Source organism: Peromyscus eremicus, chromosome 8a, assembly GCF_949786415.1.
Source record: "Peromyscus eremicus chromosome 8a, PerEre_H2_v1, whole genome shotgun sequence".
In the NCBI taxonomy this organism is placed as follows: domain Eukaryota; kingdom Metazoa; phylum Chordata; class Mammalia; order Rodentia; family Cricetidae; genus Peromyscus; species Peromyscus eremicus.
Genome location: NC_081423.1, coordinates 49,381,671 through 49,407,576, shown reverse-complemented (window position 1 = coordinate 49,407,576; position 25,906 = coordinate 49,381,671). Strand labels below are relative to the sequence as shown.

Genomic DNA, 25,906 nt, shown 5'->3' with positions numbered 1-25,906 from the left:
GAAGAAGATGTGAACATTTAAAGTCTTGGAGTCCCTTTACATTGTATGTGCCAGCTCTTTGCTGACTGTGAGAGGGGAAGACCGACAGGGGATGAGATGAGGCAACCTGTCCTATGGGAGTTCACAGCCTCCTGTAGAACCCAGTCACTTGTAAATGTGCCTCAGGTGATCACTGGGTAGGCTCAGGGCTCCCTGGGCATATATAACTTGCTAGTGAGGTCTGAGACTATGTTTCTGAGGATCTAGTTAAGCCAAGATTTGAAGAAGGAGTTAGGGAGCTAAATAATGGAGGGAAATAGCACCCCGTGTAGGGAAGAGCATAGGCAAAAGTTCAGAAGCAAAAACAAGCACAAAGTCCCTGAGGAATGGAGAAGAGCTAGATATGGCTGCAGCAAGGCTAAGAGGGGAGCGAGAAGGAAGCAGCTGATAGAATCCATCTGGGAAACTGGAAGCCAATTCCCATGGACCACATCATCCCAAATTTTAACTGAATTCTGCCCATATTTCTCAAGAGGGTCTCAATTAAAAAGATGAATGAAGACTTTCAATGACTCTGGCTGCAGTGTACAACTCCTACTGCCCTCTGGTGCTAGGGTAGGTGCTAGGGTTGGTTTATCTGAGAGTTGTAGACAAATAGTTGTAGTTGAACCCATAGAATTAAATTAGAGTGTCTATGGGAATTCGATGGTATGAGGAAGGATATGGCACAGATCCCTGAGTATTACCAAGAGCCTAAACAGGTAGGAGGAGCCAAAAAAGAAAAGGAACAGAGTCTTCTTCAAAGGAAGGTCCAGGCTACAGTCATCATGAAATGAAAAACAAGCTGTTGGTGGCAGAAGAATGGTGACACATTTTCAGTTACTTCTACAAGATCAAGCAAAACAAGGGTAAAGTCTGTCCCTGGGTGACTTAATGAGGCCATTTCAGCAGAGTACTATGGAATGGGCCACATGGAAGTGGGTAGGAAGGTCTGAAGAAAGTAGAAAGGACTGAGTGAGCCCAGAGAGAAGGGAGAAATAGGGCTGTGGAGACAGGTGAGTCCCATCAAGCAGTCTGATAAAGCAGTGATACAGAAGGCCTCTCTCCAACAAAGTCCAGTAGGATGCAATCCCATAGGAAAACACAGGCAACCTAATGGATGAGACTGCTTACAGCAACTATTCCTGTTTCACGAAAGAAATAATTCCCATCAGCATTCCTCATAGCACAAGTTCTGTATAAGAATTTTGAGCTAAAAAAAAATGTGATGCCTCCTACTATTAAATATATAGCATCTAGCACAATGTCTCCCAAGCCTAATGGGTCCACAGATGAACAATGCAATTAAATCCTCCACTACAGATACTGAAAAGGATGTATTTGCCATGAACAAGTGCACAGTCAACCGAAGAAATATTGATTTAAATCTCTTTTTCCATGTTTATTTTTAATCTCTGAAAAACACAAGCATAATGACCACATTGAATCTTGGTATTTATTCCCCTGACCTTCAAAAGTAGTCATTTTCAGGCTGTAGATTTTGAGAAAATAAAGATGTGGTGGAAATATTAAGAAGAAGCAAATGTAGACCACTGAATTAGAGTACTTGGGCTGCTAAAGAATCAAAGGCTGAGTGTCGTTGAGGTGCTCGGTCGGTGTGTGGTCCTCCCTCATGTGGCAGAGGTGCCATCTCTGGGAAGTGAGAGGTGAATGATGCCTGTAGCTATTCCTAGAAACCGAGGCATCAGCCAGAGCCAGCCTTTTGGCTGTCCTCGACCATGATCCATCATCAGGAGCAGAATGTGCTCTTCTCGTTTGTGTTGTAATTAGTTCACATCTCTGAGGATTTGGAGCATATGGTTGCCTTAGTCAATGATCAGGGAAGAGGGAGGGAAGAGGCCTGTCACCCACACAGTTGCATCCTGAACTCTTGCTGCATCGTGAGTGGGTTGCTTGGAAACAAGCCCTGGTAACAGCTTGACTAAGCAGTTCTTGGTACCACAGGTAGCTCTGACCTGCACTCAGATCTGGTGGACGACAGAGGTGGGCATTGCGTTTGCCAGGCTGGAGGAAGGCTATGAGAATGCCATGAAGGACTACTACAAGAAGCAAGTGGCCCAACTCAAAACCCTTATCACCATGCTAATTGGCCAGCTCTCCAAGGGGGACAGGCAGAAGATCATGACCATATGCACCATTGATGTGCATGCCCGGGATGTGGTAGCCAAGATGATTGCTCAAAAGGTAGGGCACTGTAGATCTAGGTATATTTCTCTTGTAAGTAGAATCTCCATCGGGATCACTCTAATACAGCCCCTGGGTCATCACATCAGCTGGGTGAGGGGCATGGTAGTTCCTGGTGCCTCTCAAAACTTCCAGCACAGCAGTATAAGGGTAGTCCTTGATTTATGATTAGTCAGCTCATGGTGTTTTGACTTATGGTGGCAGAAAAGCAATATATATTTAGTAGGAACTGCACTTTTATTATAGTGTAATTAATAACATAAGCTACTCAACACAATCATGTAATTGGACATTATGTAAAATGGTTTTATCCAGCCACAAAGTAATGAAAATACTTTCACTGTGTAAGGTGGTTATGATGTTTGGAAGGATAAGTGGATCAAATTCATTTTCCATTTAAAGTATTTTCTATCTATCATGTGTTTATTATAGGGATGTAGCCCCAGGGCAAGCTGGGAAGCATCTGTAATCAGACCTGCCTGTGCTTCCTATGCTATGGGCAGAGCATTCTGGCCTCTCACATATCAGACAACACCTAAGCCACCCCGAGGCTTCCATGGCCTGTAAGCAGAGGGCTACCTACCTGTAAAGCACTATAACTCCCCCACATGCTCTGCTGCTCTTCCGTTAGGTTGACAATGCCCAGGCTTTCCTCTGGTTGTCACAGCTACGCCATCGTTGGGATGATGAGGCCAAACACTGCTTTGCCAACATCTGTGATGCCCAGTTTCTATATTCCTATGAGTACCTGGGAAATACACCTCGCCTCGTGATCACGCCTTTGACCGATAGGTAAGTGCCGGTGCCAGTTACTAAGAGCTCTCCGTGTGTCTGACATGGCCAACCAATGGTCAGCCAGGAACAAGGTCACTATAATTGTCTGCTTGTTCACATAGCTTCGGGGGGGAGAAACTTAACACAGCAATTATAAAACAAACCTTGAAAGGACACAAGGTGGTCTTCTTCAAACAAGCCCCCGACCAAATCAATGAACTGTAACTTTCTCAAGGAATTGCTAAGACAGTGATACGCACCTGAATTCCAGTGCCAGATTGAATACATCCCACCCGCTTAACCATGACAAAAGTAACCTCACACTTGGTCTTCTGAACTATAACACGAGGGGAGTAATTCATGCCTCACATGATATTTTCCCCTGAGGATAAGAAACTAATCCTAATGAAAAGTTTTGGGTCTGGAAAGTGTCTTATTTGGTAAAGTGCTTACCATACGCACATGAGGATCTGAGTTCAACCCCAAGCACTCATGTTTAAAAAGCCACATGTATCCACCACTGGCATATCTATTCATTACCTCTCACTCTCTGAGAATACAAAACTATAAGGAACATATTCACAACCATTAAGATGTTTTCAGTGTTCTAACATGAATCTTAAATGGTCTTATTAATAAAAACAAACCCAGGAGTGTAGCTGGAGAGTTTTCTCTCCTGGTCCTGCCAAACCCCGGCAGTCCAACAGCCCACTTATAAAATAAACACGCAGACGCTTATATTATTTAAACTGCTTGGCCATTAGCTCATCATCAGGCTCTTACTCTTATATTCAGCCCATTTCTATTAATCTATACTTTGCCACGTGGCTCGTGGCTTACTGGTACCTTACATCTCCCTTGTCCTGGTGGCGGCTGCAGTCTCTCCCTCTGCCTTTCTATTCCCTCAATTCTCCTCTCTGTTAGTCCCACCTATACTTCCTGTCTAGCTACTGGCCAATCAGTGTTTTATTTATACAGAGCGATATGCACAGCACAGGAGCCAGGTATTGGGGTGAATTCTGAAAGATCAGAGAAGCAGAACAAGCCACAGCTAACATCACCTTGCCAACTTCTCAGCTGATCTTGTTGTCTCAAACTCTCAGGAAGCCTCTGAGTTCTCACCCGAATGGATCTCAGCTGAACTGCTGCTGAAAGCCTAAAAGCTTAAAAGGCTCTAGTTCCTGGTCCTCATGCCTTCCTGTCATCACTTCCTGGGATTAAAGGCATGTGTCTTTCCCAAGCAAGACATGAGATCTCAAGTGCTGGGATTAAAGGTGTGTTCCACCATGCCTGGCTCTGTTTCCAGTGTGGCCTTGAACTCACAGAGATCCGGATGGATCTCTGCCTCTGGAATGCTAGGATTAAGGGCCTGTGCTACCACTGCCTAACCTCTATGCTTAATATAGTGGCTGTTCTGTTCTCTGACCCCCAGATAAGTTTATTGGGGTGCACAATATATCAACCACACAGTGTTTCAGGAGTACATATTCTCCATCCTTCATCCTAGTACATAAGTGAACTTTGCCACATACTGAGCTGACTACTGGCATTTCTAGATAACTAAAATATGTCCTACTCTTAAATACCAATTCTAGTGGGGGAATTAAAACACATACAGATAAAAATTTAGATAGTACAAGGGGAAAAAGCACTGGACCTTAGGCCAGTGGTTCTCACCCTTCCTAATGCTGCCACCCTTTAATACAGTTCCTCATGTTGTGGTGACCCCCAGCCATAAAATTATTCTGTTGCTACTTCATAACTATAATTCTGCTACTATGATGAATCATATAGTAAATGTCTGATATTCAGGATATCTGACATGTGACCTCCAAAGGGGTCATGACCCCCAGGTTGAGAAACACTGCCTTAGACTCACGTAAGGTTCAAAGCCGTTTGCTGTGGACTTCCAAGTAAAGACAGAGAGTGTGACACCGAGTGTGCCTGTCCTCTGAGCACAGAAGGTCCCATCACAGGAGGAGGACAATGATGACTGGAAGGGTTTGAATAACAAGGAGTGCCTGGTCTGGACCTCTCAAGACATGCTGGATCCAGGGGGAGACTGTCAGATGGCTGCCAGGATGTCCCCCACATGGTATAGAAACCTGTGTGCGTATATCACTCTTGCTGTTAAAAGGAACTCTAGCATCAGTTCTCTTTGTCCGGACTTTTTAAGACTCTGTCTCCCTTGAATGCGCTATATAGCTCAGGTTAGCTGTGAATGCGCGGTAATCCTTCCTCGGATCTGTACACCACACACAGCATATTTGTCAGCTGTCAAAGTAGATCCCCAAACTGAAAGAACTCTAGTTAATCATTACTGAAAGACTGCAAAGCAAAGTCATGGAAATGAGAGACCTTGGAGAGGGATGTAGACTCTTGACCTTGGCTTTAGGGAAGGCAGCTGGTCACCAGAGTCAGACGAAGGAGTGTAAAAGATACATTCTTTATCCAGTGGGGAGTGATGAAAATCATGCCTTGCCAAGTTTTATCCAGCAACAGAGTGGGGACGAAGAGAAGAGGGCATGGGGAAATGCCTTGAGATAGAGTATTTTTAGTTCTCCTGCGATTTCTGTAGTTCTCTGTGCCCTTTCCTTATATGGCTGTTAACATAATCTCTCTTCTCTGGAAAGAGTAGCTCAGCTGAGTGAGCGACTTACAGGAAACAAAAGGATTAGCATAAACTGTGTTAAAGTGAGCTGTGCCATGACTTTTTTTCTTAATTTTCTCTCTTTTGTGTGTGTGTGTGTGTGTGTGTGTGTGTGTGTGTGTGTCCCTCTGAGTGTGCGTGCATGAGGAGGCCAGAAGACCACCTTGAATATTGTATCTCAGGTGCTTTCTTCCTTTACCTGTTGTTTTGAATTTGGGGTGTTTTATTTTGGACAAGGTCTCCCACTGGCTTGGGAACTTGCCAAGTAGACTAACCTAGCTGAGCAACCCCAAGAATCCACCTGCCTCTGCTTCCCCAGTGCTAGGATCACCAGTGCATACTACCACACCGGGGTTTTTTCATGTAGATTCTGGGGATTGAACTCAGGTCCTCGTGCTTGCAAGATAAGCACTTTACCACCTGAGCCGCCGTCTCCCCAGCCCTCTAGCTCCTATTTTAAGTGGTAACATCTGCCTTAAAATCAAATATTCAAACACATTTCCAAATATCTAATGAACAGCTTCAAGTGACCCAAACTGCCTATGGAACTGGGAAAGTATGGATACCCAGCATCTTCTGTGGGTGAAGACCTCTTGGCTTGTTTGCCTCCAGCTTTTCCACATCCTTCAATCATTTTCCTGCCCAGTTTGAAAAGTCTCTCGTGCCCAGAATCCTACTCAAGTTGTTCCCTTTTTATTCTATTGACTCCTTTTCTGTGTAATTTTCATGAGGCCACATCCCTGTCTCCAGTGGTTCCATACTGCATTTCAACCAAAAATCTAAAGTTCTTGTAGGACAGAGTTGTCCCTGCCAATCTCCCTAATCCTTTCTCTTTGTGCTGTCCCCAAAGTCTCCTTTCTACTCATCACTAGAAATTCATTTCAGCTGTCTCATGCCTGGAGTTTCTTTCTCCGGGCTCTCCATTCCACCATGGCCCCTCATCCTTCCCCCACCACCATTTTTTAAAGCAGCCTCTTCCCTCTGATGTGCACATACAGTAGGCAGTCCTTATTGAATCCTTTCAGTCTCCCTCCTAACTTTCCCTACCTTCTGGAATGATCTACTTGTCTGCTTGCTTTCTCTCTGATATCAGGGACTTTCACTTACTTTGTGTGCAAAATCACCAACACCTAGTAGCATTTGCTGAATGAATGAATGAATGAATGTTGTCTAAGAGTAGAAGTTTCCAATCATAAGAACAGGCAACATCAAGAAGTTGATTTAGGGTTTTACCTGAACTCAATTATGTCTGGGGCCTCTCCAGTGAGAAATGAAGTTTTTCCCAATTCAAGGTACATGAAGACTGGATTCTCCCAAACATCTCCTACAATTGTGATTCTCAGTAAGACATTCATCATTAGAAATAAATCTAGCAGCACATTTCTTTTTACTGTGAATTTTCTGGCTTGCCATGGAATACGAGCTAATAGTTAGGGAAATTATATCATTTGAAACAATATAATTAGGCCATCACATGTTTGAACAATTTGATTAATGTCTGTTTCCCACTCTAGACTGTGTGTCCTATGATAGCCTTGACTTTGGTTTGCCCTGCTCTGCTCTCAGGACTTAGCACTATGTTCAACTGTAACAGGCACTCAGGATAGACTCCCTAAGCCCATGCTGGGAGATGAGTTCCAGGGTCTGGGGTGTGGATGCCAATTTCCCATAGCATTCAGAGTATTACTTTCTTTCTACTGACACATCAGACATTATCATTCCAAGTCGTAAGAAGTATGAGACTCCTATTTCCCTGGATCTTGACATTTGCCCGAGAGCTGAAGAAGATAATTAGTACTTTTTGATTTAGAGGACTGTGGTAACGTACCCTCATGCCAAATGCCGTCACAGGGAGTGAAGAGAAGAGTTTGACAATGAACTGTTTCTAAAACAGGGATTTGTCCCCTCTTCCATGGGATTTTGCAAATAACAGCTTGAAAGGAGGATTTGATGCAAATATTGGTGAATGCAATATAAACCTTGACCTTGTTTTGCACATTAGATGCCTTTTTGACAGTATATGTAGTTAAATATTTACATAAGTCCCCCTTTCTCATTGACTTCCATTATTATCTCAAGAAATGTTTTACCCAGAAGAAATAAAATTATTCTCCACATAGGAAGTCACATTTTAGAGAGCATTCAGCCTTAACTTGTGTGTAGCATTGGGACATTTAATTCGCTCCTACCAGAAGAATTAATCAAACGGACAATTGATCCATACAACCTTTGCACATTCATTAAAAGCACACCCGTGTACAGTACATCTGACTGATTGTGCCTGTGTCTTTGGAATTTCCCACTGCCTGGATGGGACTTGAATATGTAAGTAGGCTCGGTCGCTGTCATGGGACTTAGGTACAGCATTAAATTGAAGAACCAAATGGAAATGTTTTCTCAGGCTGAACAAAAGCAATTCTTCTAGGTTGTCCCTTAGCCTTGGGTAAGCTCTTCCCACCCCCTCCCAGCTCCTCCCCTCCCCTTCACACACAAATGCCCCTATCTGCCCTGTGCTATATTAAGTAGTTTTAATCAACTGCTTATCAATTTTGAGCACCTCCTAATTTCTCTAGAAAAGGTGCAAGTAGGTGAGATATAATTGATGCAAGAGTCTTTGAAGGTGGTTTGCTGGACAAGGACAGAGCCAGCAAGTATCTGGAAGTTTTCCTTTGGTTTTTCTGTTACAGGAAATCTGAAAACCTTGGTAATTGAAGAAGAAAAGCCAGGTCACCTAGGGGAGATCTGTCACTGTTTACTGGCTTTCTTCTCTATGTGGCCTCTGAAGACAGAAATTGAGATCATATCATGATCTGTTATGAGACATGGGGGATTTCTCATTTTACTTAACACTGTTGTAAATAGCTCTTCTCTGGACATGGCAGCCATTGCTGTCTTTATCAGAGCAGTTTAACTATCTGCAAGAGACCCGCAGTCTCTGATGCCTCATCATTGCATCCTTGCTCTACCTCCAGCTATCTGTAGTTCTGCCCAACTGCACATGGCCTCTGGAGGTGATGGGGCACATATATTGTGGAAGGTTAACTCAAGGGGGAAACTCTACTTATGCAGCTACTGGAAGTAGTCATCCATGGTGGGGTGAGACTCTTGGATGGTTAGGCTACCTTGCTCCTGCAACACCTCACCCATGCTTTCTATGTAAGCCCAATAAATACACTGGTTCCTCAAGTGGAACATTAGTGACATTGTGTCTGTCCTCGGAGGCTCTTCTGGGGTGTGTAAACATTTGTTCACATCTCCCCGTGTAAACTTCATGCAATAACTGCATGTATATTCTCTGGGTATTCTTCTAAAACCCTCAGGAGCTGACTCACAGCCTGCTTGCAAGTGTCCCATAATGTATGTAACATAACCATGTGATGGGATGGGGGCATTTGAGTTGTTACTAAGCTTCACTATTAACAACGAAGCCTCATGAACTCCTTTGTGTACTAAGATTCTCTGTGAATTTCCTCTAAGATACTAAGGAAGAAAATAATCAAATGGTACAAACTTACACATTATCATCTGTACGTGTGTCTACACACAAACATGTATGGGTGAGTGTCCATGGTGGACTAAAGAGGGTGTCGGATCCCCTGGAGCTGGAGTTACAAGTGGCTATAAGTCACATGACATGACATAGGTGTTGGGATCCTAAATCTGGTTCTCTGGAAGAGCAGCATCTTATTTTAACCACTGAACCATTTCTCCAGCCCCCTGTTGGTTTTGTTTAAAACATAATGTTGTCTCCACTCTCACTGGTTTCTGAAAGTGTCAAGTGCAGAGTACATTAAATAGCTGTATATATTGCTTTAATGTCCCTATTCATTTTGTTGGTCATTCTGTATCTCCTTTGGGTTGGGACCTTATTTACTCACAGGCTTCAGAGTCATATGTTTATTGGCAATTGGATTTTCTTCTCCTGAGAGTTATGCTATCACCATTCTGGTTTCTTATAAATTACTCTTAGGTTTAGAAAGCCCCTGTCCAAAGAAAAACATAATATTTACCTATATCTTTTTCAGGCTTATTTTTTTTTTTTGCTTTTTATTTAAAATCTTTGAGTACTTTGGAGAATGTTTTGACTATTAAGAACAGTGAGTCAAAATATTTTTTTGTCAAAACATTTTCAATTATGATTGACAGCAATCCAAATTAATCCAACTTTTACTTGTCTCTGTGGTACAATGGATAGCACATTGGACTTCTAGACAAATTAAACCAACCTTTAAATCAAAGAGGAAGTATTGCACAAACCTGGAAACTGTATTCAGCTGGCTGGAGCATAGTTAGCTCTGGGCTCTAAATGTAGACCTCAGAGCTTGAACTCCATGAACATATCATATTTTGTCTATGCATTTGGAGAGTGGCAGACACTTGGGCTGTTTCTAGTTGGGGCCATTATTACATTACTGATATTAACATTTTCATTCAAGTCTTCATGTGGATTTTTTTTTTTTACTTTGGTGGGAGTCTGTTAGACCTTATGCTCTTTTATGCTTGACTCTTTAAGAAACTTACAAATTGTTCTCCAAAGTGGCTGTATCATTTTACATTCTCATCAGCAATGTGTGAGCATTTCCATTTCTCTGAATCCTTAATAGTGTTGGCTTACTTATTGCAGCCATTATGGTCAGTGTGAAAGGCTATCTCACCCAGGTTATAGCTTGCATTTTTCAAATTGCCTAATATTATCAAGCAGCTTTTATCACATGTCTTGTATTGTTCAAGTTTTTTCTTTGGTATAATAACATCCATTTGTGTCCTTATGGAGTTGTGATGAGTCTATGCTCCGCTGTATTACAGATATAGTTGCAGACATGGTATCCTAGTCTGTGGTGAATCTTGTCTTTTTCTTCCTAGCATCTTTTGAAATTCAAACGTCTTGAATTTTGGTACACTTCAATGTATCAGCTTATCACCATTTACTGCTATGGGTGTTACATTCTTTGCTTGACTTGATATGTCTTAATTTTCTTTTCTTTTGTGAGCATGGGAATTTTCACAAATTTACCTTTCATTTTGCCCACTTAATGCCCTGAATTAAAATTCCAAGTATTTTCCTCACAAGTACTTTGGGTTTTCTACGTCACTTCTAGCATTTCTTTTCGTATGTGAGAACAGAAAATATCATGCAACTCACAGTCAGTGCTGCTCCAGTCTAATCACAGGCATGCTGCTCCTTATGCTAGAGAGATTGCTTCAGGGATACATGGGACATTTGTGTTATTTCTTCCCATCATATTTTGAGAAAGACACTTCCTAGTTAGTATAAGCAAAGAGAAAGATGTGCCCTAGATGGGAAAGGATCTTAAAACCAAAACAGACCCAAAATTGTAGGCAATTTGTGTTAAACATAAGACATTAAAATGTGAATGTTATAATGTAAAGGGACCTGTTCTAGATTGAAGCGGATGACATTTTTCTTCTCTTAATACCACCTCTATGTTGAGCTTGGGACATGTTAAAATCTCTGGTCCTTTTAATGGACTTCCCTCTAACTACATTCCCCCAATTCTCTGTGTGTACAAGTGTTGGAGGTCAGCTCTGCATTTGTCTTTCTGAAGACTGACTTCATCATATCTAGCCCATCATTTTTAATATTTTATTAATAATTTCATATAATGTATTTTGATCATATTCATCCCCACTCCTCCCAGATGCATTCCTCACCTCACTAACCCACTCCCAACTTTGTGCCTTAAAAAAAAAAATCCACTGAATCCATTTTTCGCTGTCCATGGGCATGGGGCATCATTTTTAATTGAGTACCTTAAATAATTGTGTGTGGTGGTGTTTGTGTATATGGTGTATGTGTGTAATGGTGTAGGGGTATGTGGCGTGTGTGTGCATGTTTGTGTATGTGTGTGTGCATGCACATGTGTGTCATATGTGTGTATGGTGTGTAGGTCCACATGTCATTCAGATGTACAGTGTCTGCCTTATTTTTGTGACAGGGTCTCACTTACTGAATGAACTTAGACCTCACCATTTCAGTCATACTGGCTGACCAGTGAGTTTCTGGGATCCTCTGTTTCCACCTATATTCCAACACACACATACATATGCACACACTATACACTGCTGGGATTACAGGCATGTGTCACCGGTACCCAGATTTTACATGGATGCTGAGGATTTAAACTTGGGTCTTCATGCTTGGCCAGTACAAGCACTTTACCCACTGAGCCATCTCTCCAGCCCCACAAGAAATAATCTTAGGGGCTGGAGAGATGGCTCAGAGGTTAAGAACACTCACTGTTCTTCCAGAAGTGCTGAGTTCAATTACCAGCAACCATATGGTGGCTCACAACCATCTGTAATGAGATCTGGCGCCCTCTTCTGGCCTTCAGGGATATGTGCAAACAGAACATTGTATACATAATAAATAAATAAATCTTTAAAAAAAAGAAAGAAAGAATCTTAAAGCTGACTTTATTCTTTTGTCATTAGTGAAGATAGTAACAGGGATATTAGACTGGATGATTATCTGTTCATTATTGGAGTCATTCAAATGTTTTTTAAAGAATTATTGAAATCTTATATGTACCTGGAGCTGCGCTGGGTTCTGAAAATAAAACAATGAACAAGAAAGTTGTGCTTCCTAACTCTTACAAACATGTGTGTGAGAGATCCGTGGGATACATGTGGTGGGCATTAGGGTGGAGCATAGCAGAGTAGGAGCTCAGCTGAGCAGCTTCTTCTTACTCATCCCAGTCCTGAGGCTGGGAATGCGTAGGACATGGACTAATGTCAAGTCCTGACCAGGAGTTACTAGCCATTAGCTAGACAGATGGAAAAGGGATGTCATCTAGGTAGGCTCAATGGTTGCCTGGGTGGGGAAGAGAAAGGGTCAATACAGTCTCAGAGTATCTAGAAAGCAAGTGTTCCTCCCCATAGCTTGTTGTTAGTGTACTTGGGGGGAGACACAGAACATCAAAGCATTGAGAGAGGAAGCTAGAGGAGAAGGCATGGTCAAGGTCAAGACAGGCCAGCAAGGAGCCATGACTCCCTACAGAGAGGCAGGCAGTCATGATCAGGTTGTTCTCCGGGAAATTCAGACTCCATGGGGAAAAGAAAGGATGGATGTTCGGGATTTTCTCTTCTTTCTAGATGCTAAGTGTCAGGCCCATCTATCCTTGAGCTCCCATCTCCCTGACACCCAGCAGGGCTGTCTGTGGCACAGATAATGGCATTCACCTTCCTATGTTTGGCAGGTGCTACATCACTCTCACTCAGTCCCTGCACTTGACCATGAGTGGGGCTCCAGCGGGACCTGCAGGGACAGGCAAGACAGAGACCACCAAGGACCTGGGCCGAGCACTGGGCATCATGGTCTATGTGTTTAACTGCTCGGAGCAGATGGACTACAAGGTACAAATTCACTCCACTTCTGGAGAGACTGGGACCTGGGTGGTAGCTGAGATCAGGTACATGCTTTATCCATTCTTTGTTGGCCCCACCCCACCCCCCAGGAGATGCAGAGTCCAGGTAGGAGGTTTCTCCTTACTTTTCCACAGTAGTCTTAAGGATGCTTTAACCCTTTTTGGCCTCCTTCTGTTGACCTCCTTCTGTAACCCAGAGGCAGAGCCCCATACCTGCTGACTCTCCTAATGAACTTGGTGAACAAATGAATTATTTGACACGGGTGGATTAGTTGACATGGTTGCCTTTCTTCTGTCATGTGTAAAATGATGATGCTGAACAAGCCCCGGAAGTCCTAATTTTACTGATGGGTCAGGAAGGGCAGAAAGGCTCATGAGTAGCTATGATGGGAACACTTGTCTCCAGGTGACAGATTTATTTGAGCTCCTCTATATGGCAGCCATTTTCCTAGGATAGTATACAAGGGCATGTGAGATTTCTGTAAACAGGAGGGACTAGCCACTGCTCACTATAAGAGACACCCACAGACAGGCAGTAAAAAGTCCATGCACTTCACTCCAGAACCCAGCCCTTTTCCAACAGCCAATATGCTCCAGGTTGTGTCGTGGAGAAAAGCCAGAGAAACAAAAGGCCCAGGAGGTCACTTCCAGCTGCAGACATTCTGCTCACAAATGAATAAAAGCTCATTTTAAAGATGTGGAATAGCAACATGCCCTGCTGCCTCCATACTGGTGTTTTCTCATAGTATATGTTTTTAATAAGATGCCTTATGTTTCTCTTGTAAGCAGAGTAAACAGATAATGTCAAAGTTTTGCAGTCAAAAAAAAGGTTACATAAAAAAATCAAATAAAATTTAATGTTAGAAAATGCATTTAATGTAGAAATAATTTTAGAGATTGCAGGTACTGAACTGTGATTTTTTGGGTGACACTCATTTTCTAGAGCTGGGCTGGTTTACTTTAGTTAAAAAACCTTTCTGTGTAAAAGAGTCCTGTGAAGCCATGTTTCCCTGTGGCAAACAGAGAGGGCATCCAGACCTGAATCCAGTCCCTCTTAATTTGAGTGCAACTGTTTTCATTGATGAATACACTAAGGTAATGTTTCTTTTCAAGGATGGAATGTGATTTTTTTCCTCTTTAAGGAAATAAACTCTGCCTTAAGGATTATTTTGAGCTTCTAGATTCTTCTATAGTTTTATTTTTATTATTATTATTATTATTATTATTATTATTATTATTATTATTATTATAGTTAATTATTGACAGCATTGCTGAAGTAAGTAAGTCTCCCATGGTGAACATTCTGGAAGACACAGTCGTTTGGAGGTAGAAGTCATGTATTTTCATGGCAGACAATCAGCAGATTTCTTCCAAGTCAAACCAAACACAGCAAATAGGAAGAGAGAAGTTGACTCCAGGGCCAGCGATTGCAAAGATCATTTATCACAATTCTTTCAAAATTAAATAATTGTCCCTAACCCCACCTATTCCTTTGAAAGAACAAGGTAGAAGAGCATTTGTCTTTGGCTCACCTGGGCTTTAAGAAAAGTTGCAGTCTTTGAGTCCAGGCCAAACACAAACTAGCGCAATACTAATAGAAGGAGTCTAATAACACCCCAGAATGATGGTGTTCACTTCCTAAGCCCCAAAAATCACTGTAAATAGACAGCCTGGCTAAACTGTTTCTGCAAGCCTTTCTCCTTTACTGTCCAGCTGTTCAGAAACTATATTTTATCATAAAACACTCCAGAAACAAAGTGAGTTGGTTTATTGGTTACTGCCATTGCTCAGAATGTGTATGGTATTTCAGAAAGATACCAAAATAAATAATGTTTTATCCTGCAGAACTGCAGCTGGAGATGCTTCAAAAGTGACTACAAGGAAGTTCCCACCAGGGAGTGTCCTAGGACACCCCAAGATAGGACTGCTTAGGATTCCAAAGAAAGAAACACAAAAGATAAGGTGTCACTCAGGGGAAGAATGCTCACTTAGCATGCAGAAATCCACAGGGCTCTGGGTTTGAGCTCCAGCACCCAAAGGAGCCCAAGAAGTGGGGGAAGGAAGGAGCGAGGGAGGAAGGATGGATGGACGGACAGACTAGGTGCTAAGGGGAATCAGTGCGAAGCACTTAGTAGAGGAATATGTAAAGTACTGGAGCTTATCTCTGAAGATGAGGCTGGGATATTCTGTCTAGGAATGTCCTCAGCCAGAAGTCCGTATGTGTCTCTCATATGAGTTTTAAGGAATTTTCTTCAGGACTGGGGCCAGTTTCTTTAAGTGGTTTGGGAAACAACCTAAATGTCTTTACCAGTGTCTAGGAATATTCAAGACTCCTGTTTAGACTCAAGACTACTGGGAAAACCTGCAGCCAGCTGAGCCAAGAGTGGTCAAGGAACTTTGATTCTCAGTGAGGACACAGAAGGAAAATGGGAGGGCCCTGAGGGTCCCTATGGATGGTGTAGATGATGAGATAGAGCAGTTAGATCAATAATTGAAATTGATATATACACAGATATATACATAGATCAAATATAGACCAGTCTCCATGGAGGAACAAGATGTTTATGGAATAATTAATAGAACTAATTTTTGCTGAAATAACACAATCTTGGGCATGAATGAGTAACGTACAAACTCTAGGCCCTAGAATATTCCAGAACAGGGGGACAGACACTATGGTTTCTGGTGAGGAAACACAGTGAGGAGCTCCTGAGACCCAAGGCTGCTTGAGTCCTGGGATACGGCTCTTTAACACGTATCTGGTCCTTAGCCTGGCTTTGAAGCCAGAGCCTAGTTCTAAGCAGCCAGCATCCCTACTCCAGCCCTCATCAGCTTCACCCCTGAGCTTTTCTCCCAGAGTCTGGCTGGGGAGAGAAGGGAAAGGACTGAGAGCCGGGCATAGCTGTCACACATTTGGATGTGTCTGCTGTGAGACTGAACAATCATCGATTCTGTTTGCATTTCTCCAGAGTAGAGACTAGAACCAAGCATAGCATGGTGACCAGGTGGCTTTAGGGAGCATTGGGAGACGTGAGGAGGGTGATGGGGATAAAGTACAGATGTCAGAGGCCATGGTCCCTTCTAGTGGTGGGCTACAGGAAGACCTGCAGACTTTAGAACAGCAGGGAGGCATAACACAAGAGGAGGCTGTTACCGGGAGCCATGTGAGCAGGCAGTCGGAGGGGAGACTGGAGGGAACTTTGCAGCACTTTGGATGGGAAGAGAGAAAACCCAAGTGCCAGGAGAGTGAAGAAGGGAAAGGGATAACAAGGGAAGCAAAGCCAAATGATGATCTAGGAAACAAGGTCACATAGTGGGTTGATGAGGCAAAGAGACATTAGAGGGGAGGACTAGGGTTGTAGGTAGTGTCCCCATGCACTTCTGTCCCAGGAATTCCATCAGGACACAAGCCCACTTAGCTCCATGAACACAGGTGCAGAGCCTGGGTGCTCCTAGAGCAGCAGAGAAATGTGGGAGAAAGGGAAAGCGGAAAGCCTACAAAGCTAGCCCATGTCCCGAGACACAGCCAGTTAACACTGAGGAGTCCTGTGAGTCTTGCCAGGGATGGGATTTGACAAGCTGAGTTCACCAACATCAGAATAAAGCCACAGAGCTTATTGGAGCGCTGCCATAGAGCTGAAATGGGTGAAACAGCAAAGAGAAACAGTGTGCACAGGGTCGTTTAAGGGTGGCTTTTATGTGCAGGGTTTGCACATGGACTGTCAGGCAGAGTTTCAATGACACAGTGTCCTGGAATAATTGTAGTTGGGATTTATCGTGGTTAACAACAGCCTGGCCCTGAGATAATGATGGTCTTGCCCCCATCAGAAATGGCGCAGCAAAACCACCTGTCCTAAGCTGGCACCCACATTCTGCAGCCAGGACTTGTTAAGATGAGCTCCTTCTGATGAGATAATGGTTGGCTTTGGAGGCAGAAGTGACCGGGCAAGCCCAGCCTGCTCAGAGGCAAAAGCAGCTTTGTGGCGAGGCTGACTCAGCACAGCCATTGATGGTAGCCCGGCATCCACACTTCATGTTACAGCAGCAATACTTTCCCCTTGACCTCACTACAGAGGCCGCTGCAGAAACACCCCATGGCTCTAAAGCTGAGAGCATTTAGAATGATTTCTGAACCTCAGGAAGCTCAGCCTCCTGTAAGAGTTACGACTGTTTCTCAAGATTTCTAACTCCCTCAGCTTCCCGTGTCATTCTCCCACCACTCACCTTCCGGCCTCCGTATCTTGTGCTGTTCCTTTTCCAGAATGTCCATTTCAATATGGATTCTGGTGACTCCACATCTGTTCCCATCTTCACCCATGTCCTAGTGCTGGCTCTAATTACACATGGGGTATCTGGTATAGAGGGTCTTCCCCCACCTTGGGAGGATCCTGCTACTCTTCTGGCCATATTCCTCACCCCATCTCTAATATGGAAATCTCAATCATCCTGCTTGTTTGTGCCCTTGCTTCCTCAGAGCAAATCAGTCATCCACATGGATTCCCCCTCAGCATCCTCCACATTCAGCCTTTTGCCATGACCTGTTCTTTACTCCAGTCTAGAAGCTTGACCTCATGGCCAGGTGATGCCACTGCTTAGCCAATATCACCAAGAGATGTGTACAATGAGCAGGCGGGGTGATATATGTTCTGCTATGGGTCCTCAGAGAATAATGGGATTGGGTCAAGCATCTACTTACAGAAATTCTCTTTAAGGTTTTATGTATTATCTACAGTTCATAAAAAGGATACATGACTTTAAAAGCTTTCAAACTACTGTTAGACATAAGATTGGGCTCCTGAATTTCTAAGTTAGGGTTTGTCATGCTTTATTGGTTGATATAGACACATACACACCTACATGCACACATATATACATTAGAAGAATGGTGTGTGGGTGGATAGATGGATAGATAGATAGATGATAGATAGATAGATAGATAGATAGATAGATAGATAGATAGATAGATAGTCTCAATCTATAGGAATATTTGGTAATAAAAACACACACATTAGAAGGATGATGCATGGCTGGATGGCTGGATAGATGATAGATAGATAGATAGATAGATAGATAGATAGATAGATAGATAGATAGATAGATAGACTCAACCTATAGGAACATTTGAGAATAAAACTCAATGCCTGGAATCACCTCACCCTCCTGGAGACATCCTTAACTACCAACTCTCAAGTTGCTGTAGCACCCCGTTCTGATTCCAGTGTAACTCTCCTCCGGTTTGATATGTGTGTGGTGGTTCATCATCTTTTCTCCTCACAAGAATGTCAGCCCTAGAAAGGTCTTTCTTTTCCATCCTGTGTACTATTGAGTACTCATGTCCCAGAGCATTCTCCAGCAGACAGTACATGCTCAATTAATATTTGTTAGATGAATAGATGAAAAGAAAGACATGGAGTTTTTTTGTTTGTTTTTTGCTTCATCATATTAATAGTTTACTGTGTAGAGCATTTCCAAATTTGGGGAATAATTGGTACATAGCACCCCAATGTACTCTCCCTTCTTCACACATAGTTTCTGCTATTATTAAATTATAGGTGTGCTGGGTAGTTTTATGTCAACTTGACACAGATGGAGTCATCAGAGAGGAGGAAAACTCAATTGAGAAAATACCTCCATAAGATCAGGCTACAGGCAAGCCCAGAGGGTATTTTCTCAATTAGTAACTGATGTGGGAGGGTCTAGCCCATTATGAGTGGGGCCACCTCTGGGATGGTGGTCCTGGGTGCTATAAGAAAGGAGGCTGTGCAAGCCATGAGAGAAAACCAGTAAGCAGCACTCCTCCATGGCCTCTGCATCAGCTCCTGCCTCCAGATTCCCGACCTGCTTGAGTTCCTGTCCTGACTTCCTCCAATAATAGAGAGTGATGTGGAAGTATAAGCTAAATAAATCCTTTCTTCCCCAATTAGCTGTTGGTCATGGTGTTATATCCTAGCAATAGTAACTCTAACTAAGACAATAGGTTAGTGTAGCATATTCAGTGCCAATATGCTGTTCTAAACTAAAATCCAAGACTGTGTTGGAATTCACTATTTGGAAGAACAGTTGAGTCTATAGTCCTACAGGTTTAGGTAAGTGTATAATGTCACCTACCCAATGTCACAGTACCACCTGCAGTAGTTTCTTTACCCTAGCATTGCCTCTGCTCCTGGCAACTGCTGATCTTTTTGCTTCTTCTTTGTTCACATTTTCCACATGAGTTTGAGCATTCTGGGGTTTAATGCGATGTGGGATGTATTTTCCCTCCCTCTTTAAACTCTGCCCTACATCCAACCTTGCCTAGGTAGATGTCTGACTGATTCTGACAAAATGTTGCCTTAATCATCGTCTCTCATGCAAACCTCTAAAGACTCCTTGTAATAATTCAAGGCTTTCTGCTACTAAGACTTTCTTTAGTGATCAATTTTCCATCCCAAATGGTACCTTTACTTTTCTCTGGGCACATCGTTATTTTGCTCATTTTTCTTCCATAATCTTTCATCCTCCTGGAAAGTCTCCCCCTCTCCTTGTCACACAGACATGAGCAAGTGCTGCAGAATATTCTGAAGCACCTTGTTCTGAGAGCTAGGTTCTCGGGCTTCTGCCTGCCTCCTTTTGTTTTCTCACTATGCCCATTTTGTTGGAGTATATTCTGAGAAAAATCAGAGGTTACATGAGGAAAAGGGAATCTCAGCCATGTAACAAATGAGTCTTGTTGCGACATTTAAAGTGTGTATGTGCATTTGTGTGTTATGTGTGTGTAGAGAAAGAGAGAGGAGGGGGGAGAGAGAAACAGACAGACAGGGACATAGAAACAGAAACAGAGAAGTAGAAAGAGACACACAGAGAGATATTCTTTCATGCGCTAGGCTAATGTATGCTCTACTACTGACCTACCCTCGCAGCCCACTAGTATATATTTATAACTTGGCTGAGGTAGGTTATGGAATGTAGTGTTTCCCCAGCTTTCTTGACAACAAAATCCTTTTCTCAAGGAAGACCTGGTGTTCTACAAACTCCATCTTGCAATGTGCAAGAAGGGTGTTCTGCCATCCCATCTTCATTGAGCACACTGGAGTACTCTGATCCGTTCCTCTCTGGTCTCTGACTGTGTGATCTGCAATATTCCCTAAAACTACTACTTCTATAGTAGTGATTCTCTTTCATTTGTATACCTTATTGCCAACACCCTCCTAAAAGTTCTCGGAGCATCTGTATCTAGCACGGAGTCTTATGCACACAATGAATCATTTTTTTTAAATGACCCCTGGGTCAAGGACACTACAAGAAAACCCACAGAATCAACTAACCTGGGCTTTAGGTGTTCACAGAGACTGAACTGACAACCAGGGTCCTCTGCATATATGTTACAATTGTGTATCTTGCTACCACAGGAATGTGGGACTCCTAACAGTGGGAGCAGGGGCTGTCTCTGACTCTGTCACCTGCTTTAGGGACCCTTTTCTCCTACCAGGTTGCCTTGCCCAGTCTTAATAGGAGAGGAGGTGCCTAGTCTTAGGGCAACTTGATATACCATGGCTGGTTAATATCCATGGGAGGACTGCTCTTTCCTGAAGAGAAATGGAGGAGGAGGAGGAGGAGGGGGGGGGAGAAGGGTGGGAAGTAGGGGGGGGGGGGAGAAGAAGGGAGGTGGGAAGAAAGGATTGGGAGGAGAGGAGGGATGTGAAACTGGGGTTGGGATGTAAAAACAAAAACAAACAAACAAATAAATAAATAGAATGACCCCTGGACAAGTGTGTCAGGACTCCCACAAATGCATCACCCCAGCATTTTAGGGGCACCACCTAGCTAACGGCCTGCAGTGCCTGCTCCTTACCACTGATACATCGCTTCCTAGCTCCCCTTTGATGCCAGAGTTCCTTTTCATTTTAGGATAGAAATACATTCTTCCCTTTGAAATTCTTTTCTTGCTCTCTTTTGGCAAGATTTGCCCATAGTTTGTTTCTGTGACTGTTGTCAGTTCCTGACATTTCCAGCTCCACATCATCTGGGAAACCTGAGTGCCTGGGTAAGGATTGAAGACACAGCATTAGCTTTCCATTAGGGTATGCCTGAGCCTGAGCAGAAGCCTGTTTGTCTATGTGGCCTAAGAAAAGCTATCTTTTATTCATTTTCTGGGGCTTTGAAAGCTACAGAATACTCAGGAAGAAACCCGGATGGCATCTTAAAAGGGATTTTTCACTACAGCATCTTGGAAAGCTTGTTTGATTCCAATGATATGTGTTGTCACCCATCACCTTCAAAAACTTAATTGTTCTTGAAATTACAATGCAAGTTTCAGGGGACCAGATGGGTCCATACTAAAGAAGCTGGGAAGTGACTGTGGACATGACTCTAAGACAATGTCATCATTTGATCCTTATATGTTTTCTTGCAGTCCTGTGGCAACATCTACAAAGGCCTGGCTCAGACTGGCGCCTGGGGCTGTTTTGACGAGTTTAACCGAATCTCTGTGGAGGTCTTGTCGGTGGTGGCTGTACAGGTATGGGTCAGCAGGGGGCGGGAGCCTTGCTGTTTTCATGGCTGGTCCTGTGGAAGTCTACAGCCTGTTGTTTTCATACTTCAGCCACATTTCCCCCTCTACGGGCCATTCCATTCCCCTTTCTCCATCCTTACAGTAAGTGTCCCTCTATTACCCACCAAAGCATACCCTATTCTAATTAGGAGGGTCTCTTTCTCAGTGTGTAAAACAGGGACATAAATTATCTCTCCTACCCACTTCATAGAGGGGCACAAAGGATCAGCCAAGGAGGTGGATCCCAGCTGCTCAGAAACATCCTGCACCTTGGCTGTAAACCAAGGCTCCAGCCTCAGCTCTTACATTTGCTATAGAAGCCTGGAAGCAAGTTGTTCCACACCTCTCAGCCTAATCCACTCTTCTATGGCTAAGGCCGTGGTGTCACTGGGCTTGAGTGAGTGGAGGTGCCCGGCTGAAAAAGATACGATTCCTGACTTCAAAGATGTCCTGAGTTTCTGAGATAGATGTGAACACTTTCACTGTTCTAGAAGTGATTATAATATCCATACTGTAGAATAAAACTTTGAAAGCTGTTATTTTAAAGCCAATCCCTAAATGCTGGCTGGAGAGGGTTTGAACTGGGGTCAGGAACCCAAAGAGAGGACAGAGGAGGAAAAGCAGAGAATGAATTCCTTTGCTAAGTCTCTTGTACCAGACACTCTTCCCATCACCCCTCATCCTCTGGTGGCTCTTCTGTTATAACTATTATTTTATATGGAGAATAACATAGCAGGGAAGAAAAGGGACTTGTCCAAGGCACAGTTACAAAGTGACAAGGGGGAGGATTTGAACCCTGTTCCTCCATCCACATCATCAATGTATTCATATGAATGGCCAGAGAAGCAAGCTCAAACCAAATAAAGACGGCTATCAATGCCTTCTGGTGCAGGTGACTAGGAGTCCCGAGGACTCCAAAGGAGAGGTAGCCTGTGTTTGGCAGCAGTTTAAAAGAGCTGGGTAAAGGGCAAGTCCTTGCCTGAGATCAAGGCAGAGGACTCTCCCAGCTACAAAGGCTGCAGTAGCCTTGCACCTCCCCATCTCCTTTGCCAGGCCCTTTCCCTCTGCCCTACCCTGTAAGCAGAACATGCTCACTTTCCACCAAGGGGTGACTGGTGGCAGCGATCCTCTTCCACCCTAGTGCCCCATGGCAAAGCCTCTGTAGAGTGCTGTATGCAAGGAGAGGATTGGACAATGCTGTGCTTTCTGCTCCGAGTTTGTGTCCACACACCACATGGTTAAACACAGTGGACTCTCCTCTCTTTTGGTTTATTTCCAAAGCATTATGCACATAAAATTATTCAAGGGGGAAAAAAAAGGATGAAGGAAGAGAAGGGGAGAGGAAGAGGGGGAGGGGGAAAGGAGAGGAAAGGGAAGGAAAAGAAAGAGGGGGAGGGGAAAGAGGATGGAAGGAGAGGAGAGTGAAATGGAGTGGGGTGGGGGGCAGGATTCTATTAGAGTGTTTCTGATCTGGTCCCTGTATATCTGGAATTCTTTCAGCCTCAAAGCAATATGGAAAACACCCAACGGGGACGAGCTTTTTCTTTTTCTTTGGCAAGAGCATGGAGCGGAGGGAGGGTTGGCACAACGGGGGTGGGATGGAACATCATCAGGCAGGTCACCCATGTGGGAGAAACTGGCCAAGGCAGCATTGTCCCCTGCACCGGACTGGGTGCCCTGGCAGGAGCCAGCCTCTGTCTACAGAACCTCCAGCTGTCACCCCCTCATCCAGCATGCTGTCCCTGTCACTGGAGGCTAAATGTGGAGCTTTAAGCAGAGAGCTGAAGCAAGCGCAGAGCTCAGAAGGGGTAGGCCCTATACCAGCTGCTGTTCCGTAACACCCACCCCTGGGCTTCAACTGCCACTGGGAGCCAGGGGCTCTCAGGGGCCTGTCACGTGCCTGTGCCACAGTGGCCAGTCCTTTTGGCTCTCTTATGATGAAGGCTGCTCCACAAACACTGACGCTTGTCCCAGCTGTCCCTTAGCAAAGATTCCCCAGAACAAGATGCAGTTTCCCCTTCCTACGATTTGTTCTTCTCAGAAGGAATGAGTGATGGTTGGGGGAGTGAGGCCCAAGCAGTCAGTAATCTAAACGCTCCCTTGAACCAAAGACATCATGATCTGCCTTGGCTTGGTAAGTTGATTATGCAAATTTCTGTGCTCTCCAATTGACATGACTTGACAGGGCCTAGGGAGGAAGTATTTCCATCCAGAAACTGGTGCTGGGGATGTGGGCCAATGGTAGAGTGCTTGCCTAACAGGCACAAGATCCCAGGTTTAATCCCCATAAACTGTTCCTCCCTAAACCTACAGTTCACGGCACTGACTCACTCTGCACGTAAAGACCTTTTTTTCTCTGGCAAGTCAATGGTTCAACAATTATCAACATACCTCTGCCTTGTATAGATGGGAGTCTGGTGTAACCTAGACTGAAACTGAATATTTATATTTTTGTAGTATTATATTAGTCTTTTTCTGTGGTTATAATGAAAAACCTGAAGTTGGACTGCATATAAAGAAAATGTTTTTTTGGCCCACACTCCTAGACTTTCAAAGACACACATCTGGTAATGACTTCTTGCTGTTAAACCACAAGATTCCACCATGAGCCCTACCCAATGACCTTGTCTAAACATAGCTACCTCCCAAAAGTTTAATCTCTAGACACTATAGCCAGATCAAGTTCCCACCCTCTTGGTGTCTCATAATGAGGATTTAATTCAATATATGAACCCCTGGAGATGAATTGAAACCTTGACCACACCACAGCAGAAATTGCACATGTCTTCTGGCTGTTTCCACACTTGGGTGGTCATATCACAATCTGGAACCATAGTGCCATAGAATCTCTCTGTGAACTGTGGGGACAGATCCCTTCCTGAGGATGTAGAATAAACAAACCCTTCTCAGAACACTGGTTCCAGCCCATGAGTGGCTGTGATAATCTGGGGAGAAGCTGTCTTCCCCCCACCCCCCACCCCTCACAGTGCGCACTGGAAATGGTTTCATTTCCTTCCATTGCTCCATGGAAGCTTCTCTTCCTATCTCTCCCACTGCAGGTATCTGTTTTCTGATCCCCTTGCCCACTGTCCTATTATTTCCACTTCCCTGTATGTCTTCCTCTGATCTCCACATTTGTGATTTCTGTGCCGTCTCCTCTGGCTATTTGCCACGGTGTTAGAGGACATCTCCTGTCCTCACCAGCCAGGCATTGCTGTTCCTGATTCCACTGAAGTCCAGAACCATTCATTATACATAATTCCATTGATGGGTGTCTCAGGGAGATGGTTTGTGCTAGGGACTTCCCATGGACTATCTTCCTCTGTGTCCCAAGGCATTTCTCTCAGCATGCTCCACAGAGAGATCATTGAGCTAGTCACAATTCTTTCATTACAACATTTTTTTCAATGAGTTGATGTCTAAAACATTTAAATCAAAAACCTATAGATCATAGGTGTTCAAGTGTCAGAGTGATGGCCATGGTAATGATGGTGATGATGAGAGTAACTGATGATAATGCAATGGTAGTGGTAGTGATGGTGATGGTGTTTGTGATGGTAGTGATGAAGATAATGATGAAATTGGTAATGATTTTGGAAGTAGTGTTAATGTTGATGCTAATGGTAATGATGATTGATGATGATGATGACAGTGGTATCCATAATGAGGATGAGCACGGCGCTGGTGATGCTAATGATAACGGTGGTGGTGATGATGAAGGTGATGATGTTTTACTGGTAGTGCCAGCAATGAGGCAAGTGATGGTAGTGGTGGAAATGATAATGAAGGTGGTGGAGTCTGTGGTGGTAATGATAGTGATGAGGAGGAGGATGGAGGTGATGATGGTAGTTATAGCAGTGGTGATAATGATGTTGAAGGTGATGGTGGTGATGGTGATGGTGGTGGAGGTGATTATAAGGTCATAATGGTTACAATGGTAGTGATGATGGCGAGGGTGGTATAGTGATAATGATTACTATGGCAATGGTGATGGAGGTGACAATTAAGGGGGCATGTGATTACAATGGTAGTGATGATGAGGATGGTGATGATGATGACTATGACAATAATGATGATGAGGGCATAATGGTTACAATGGTAGTGATAATAAGGATGGTGGTGATGATGATGACTATGGCAATGATGATGATGATGATGAGGGCATAATGGTTACAATGGTAGTGATGATGAGGATGGTGGTGATGATGATGACTATGGCAATAATGATGAGGAAGAGGAGGGCATAATGTTTACAGTGGTGGTGATGATGACTATGGCAATGATGAGGAGGAGGGCATAATGATTACAATGGTAGTGATGATGAGGATGGTGGTGATGATGATG

At 43.7% G+C, this 25,906-nt stretch overlaps 1 protein-coding gene across 1 annotated transcript in view; it reads left to right on the top strand.

The window, feature by feature from the left end:
- The window catches only part of Dnah9 (dynein axonemal heavy chain 9), a 346,197-nt gene that overhangs the window by 96,529 nt on the left and 223,762 nt on the right, over nt 1-25,906 (top strand). The window contains exons 25-28 of the mRNA XM_059270927.1: nt 1,984-2,223; nt 2,855-3,015; nt 12,865-13,021; nt 21,425-21,529. Coding sequence (XP_059126910.1) covers nt 1,984-2,223; nt 2,855-3,015; nt 12,865-13,021; nt 21,425-21,529 — 663 coding nt within the window. The remainder of the gene's footprint in view (nt 1-1,983; nt 2,224-2,854; nt 3,016-12,864; nt 13,022-21,424; nt 21,530-25,906) is intronic.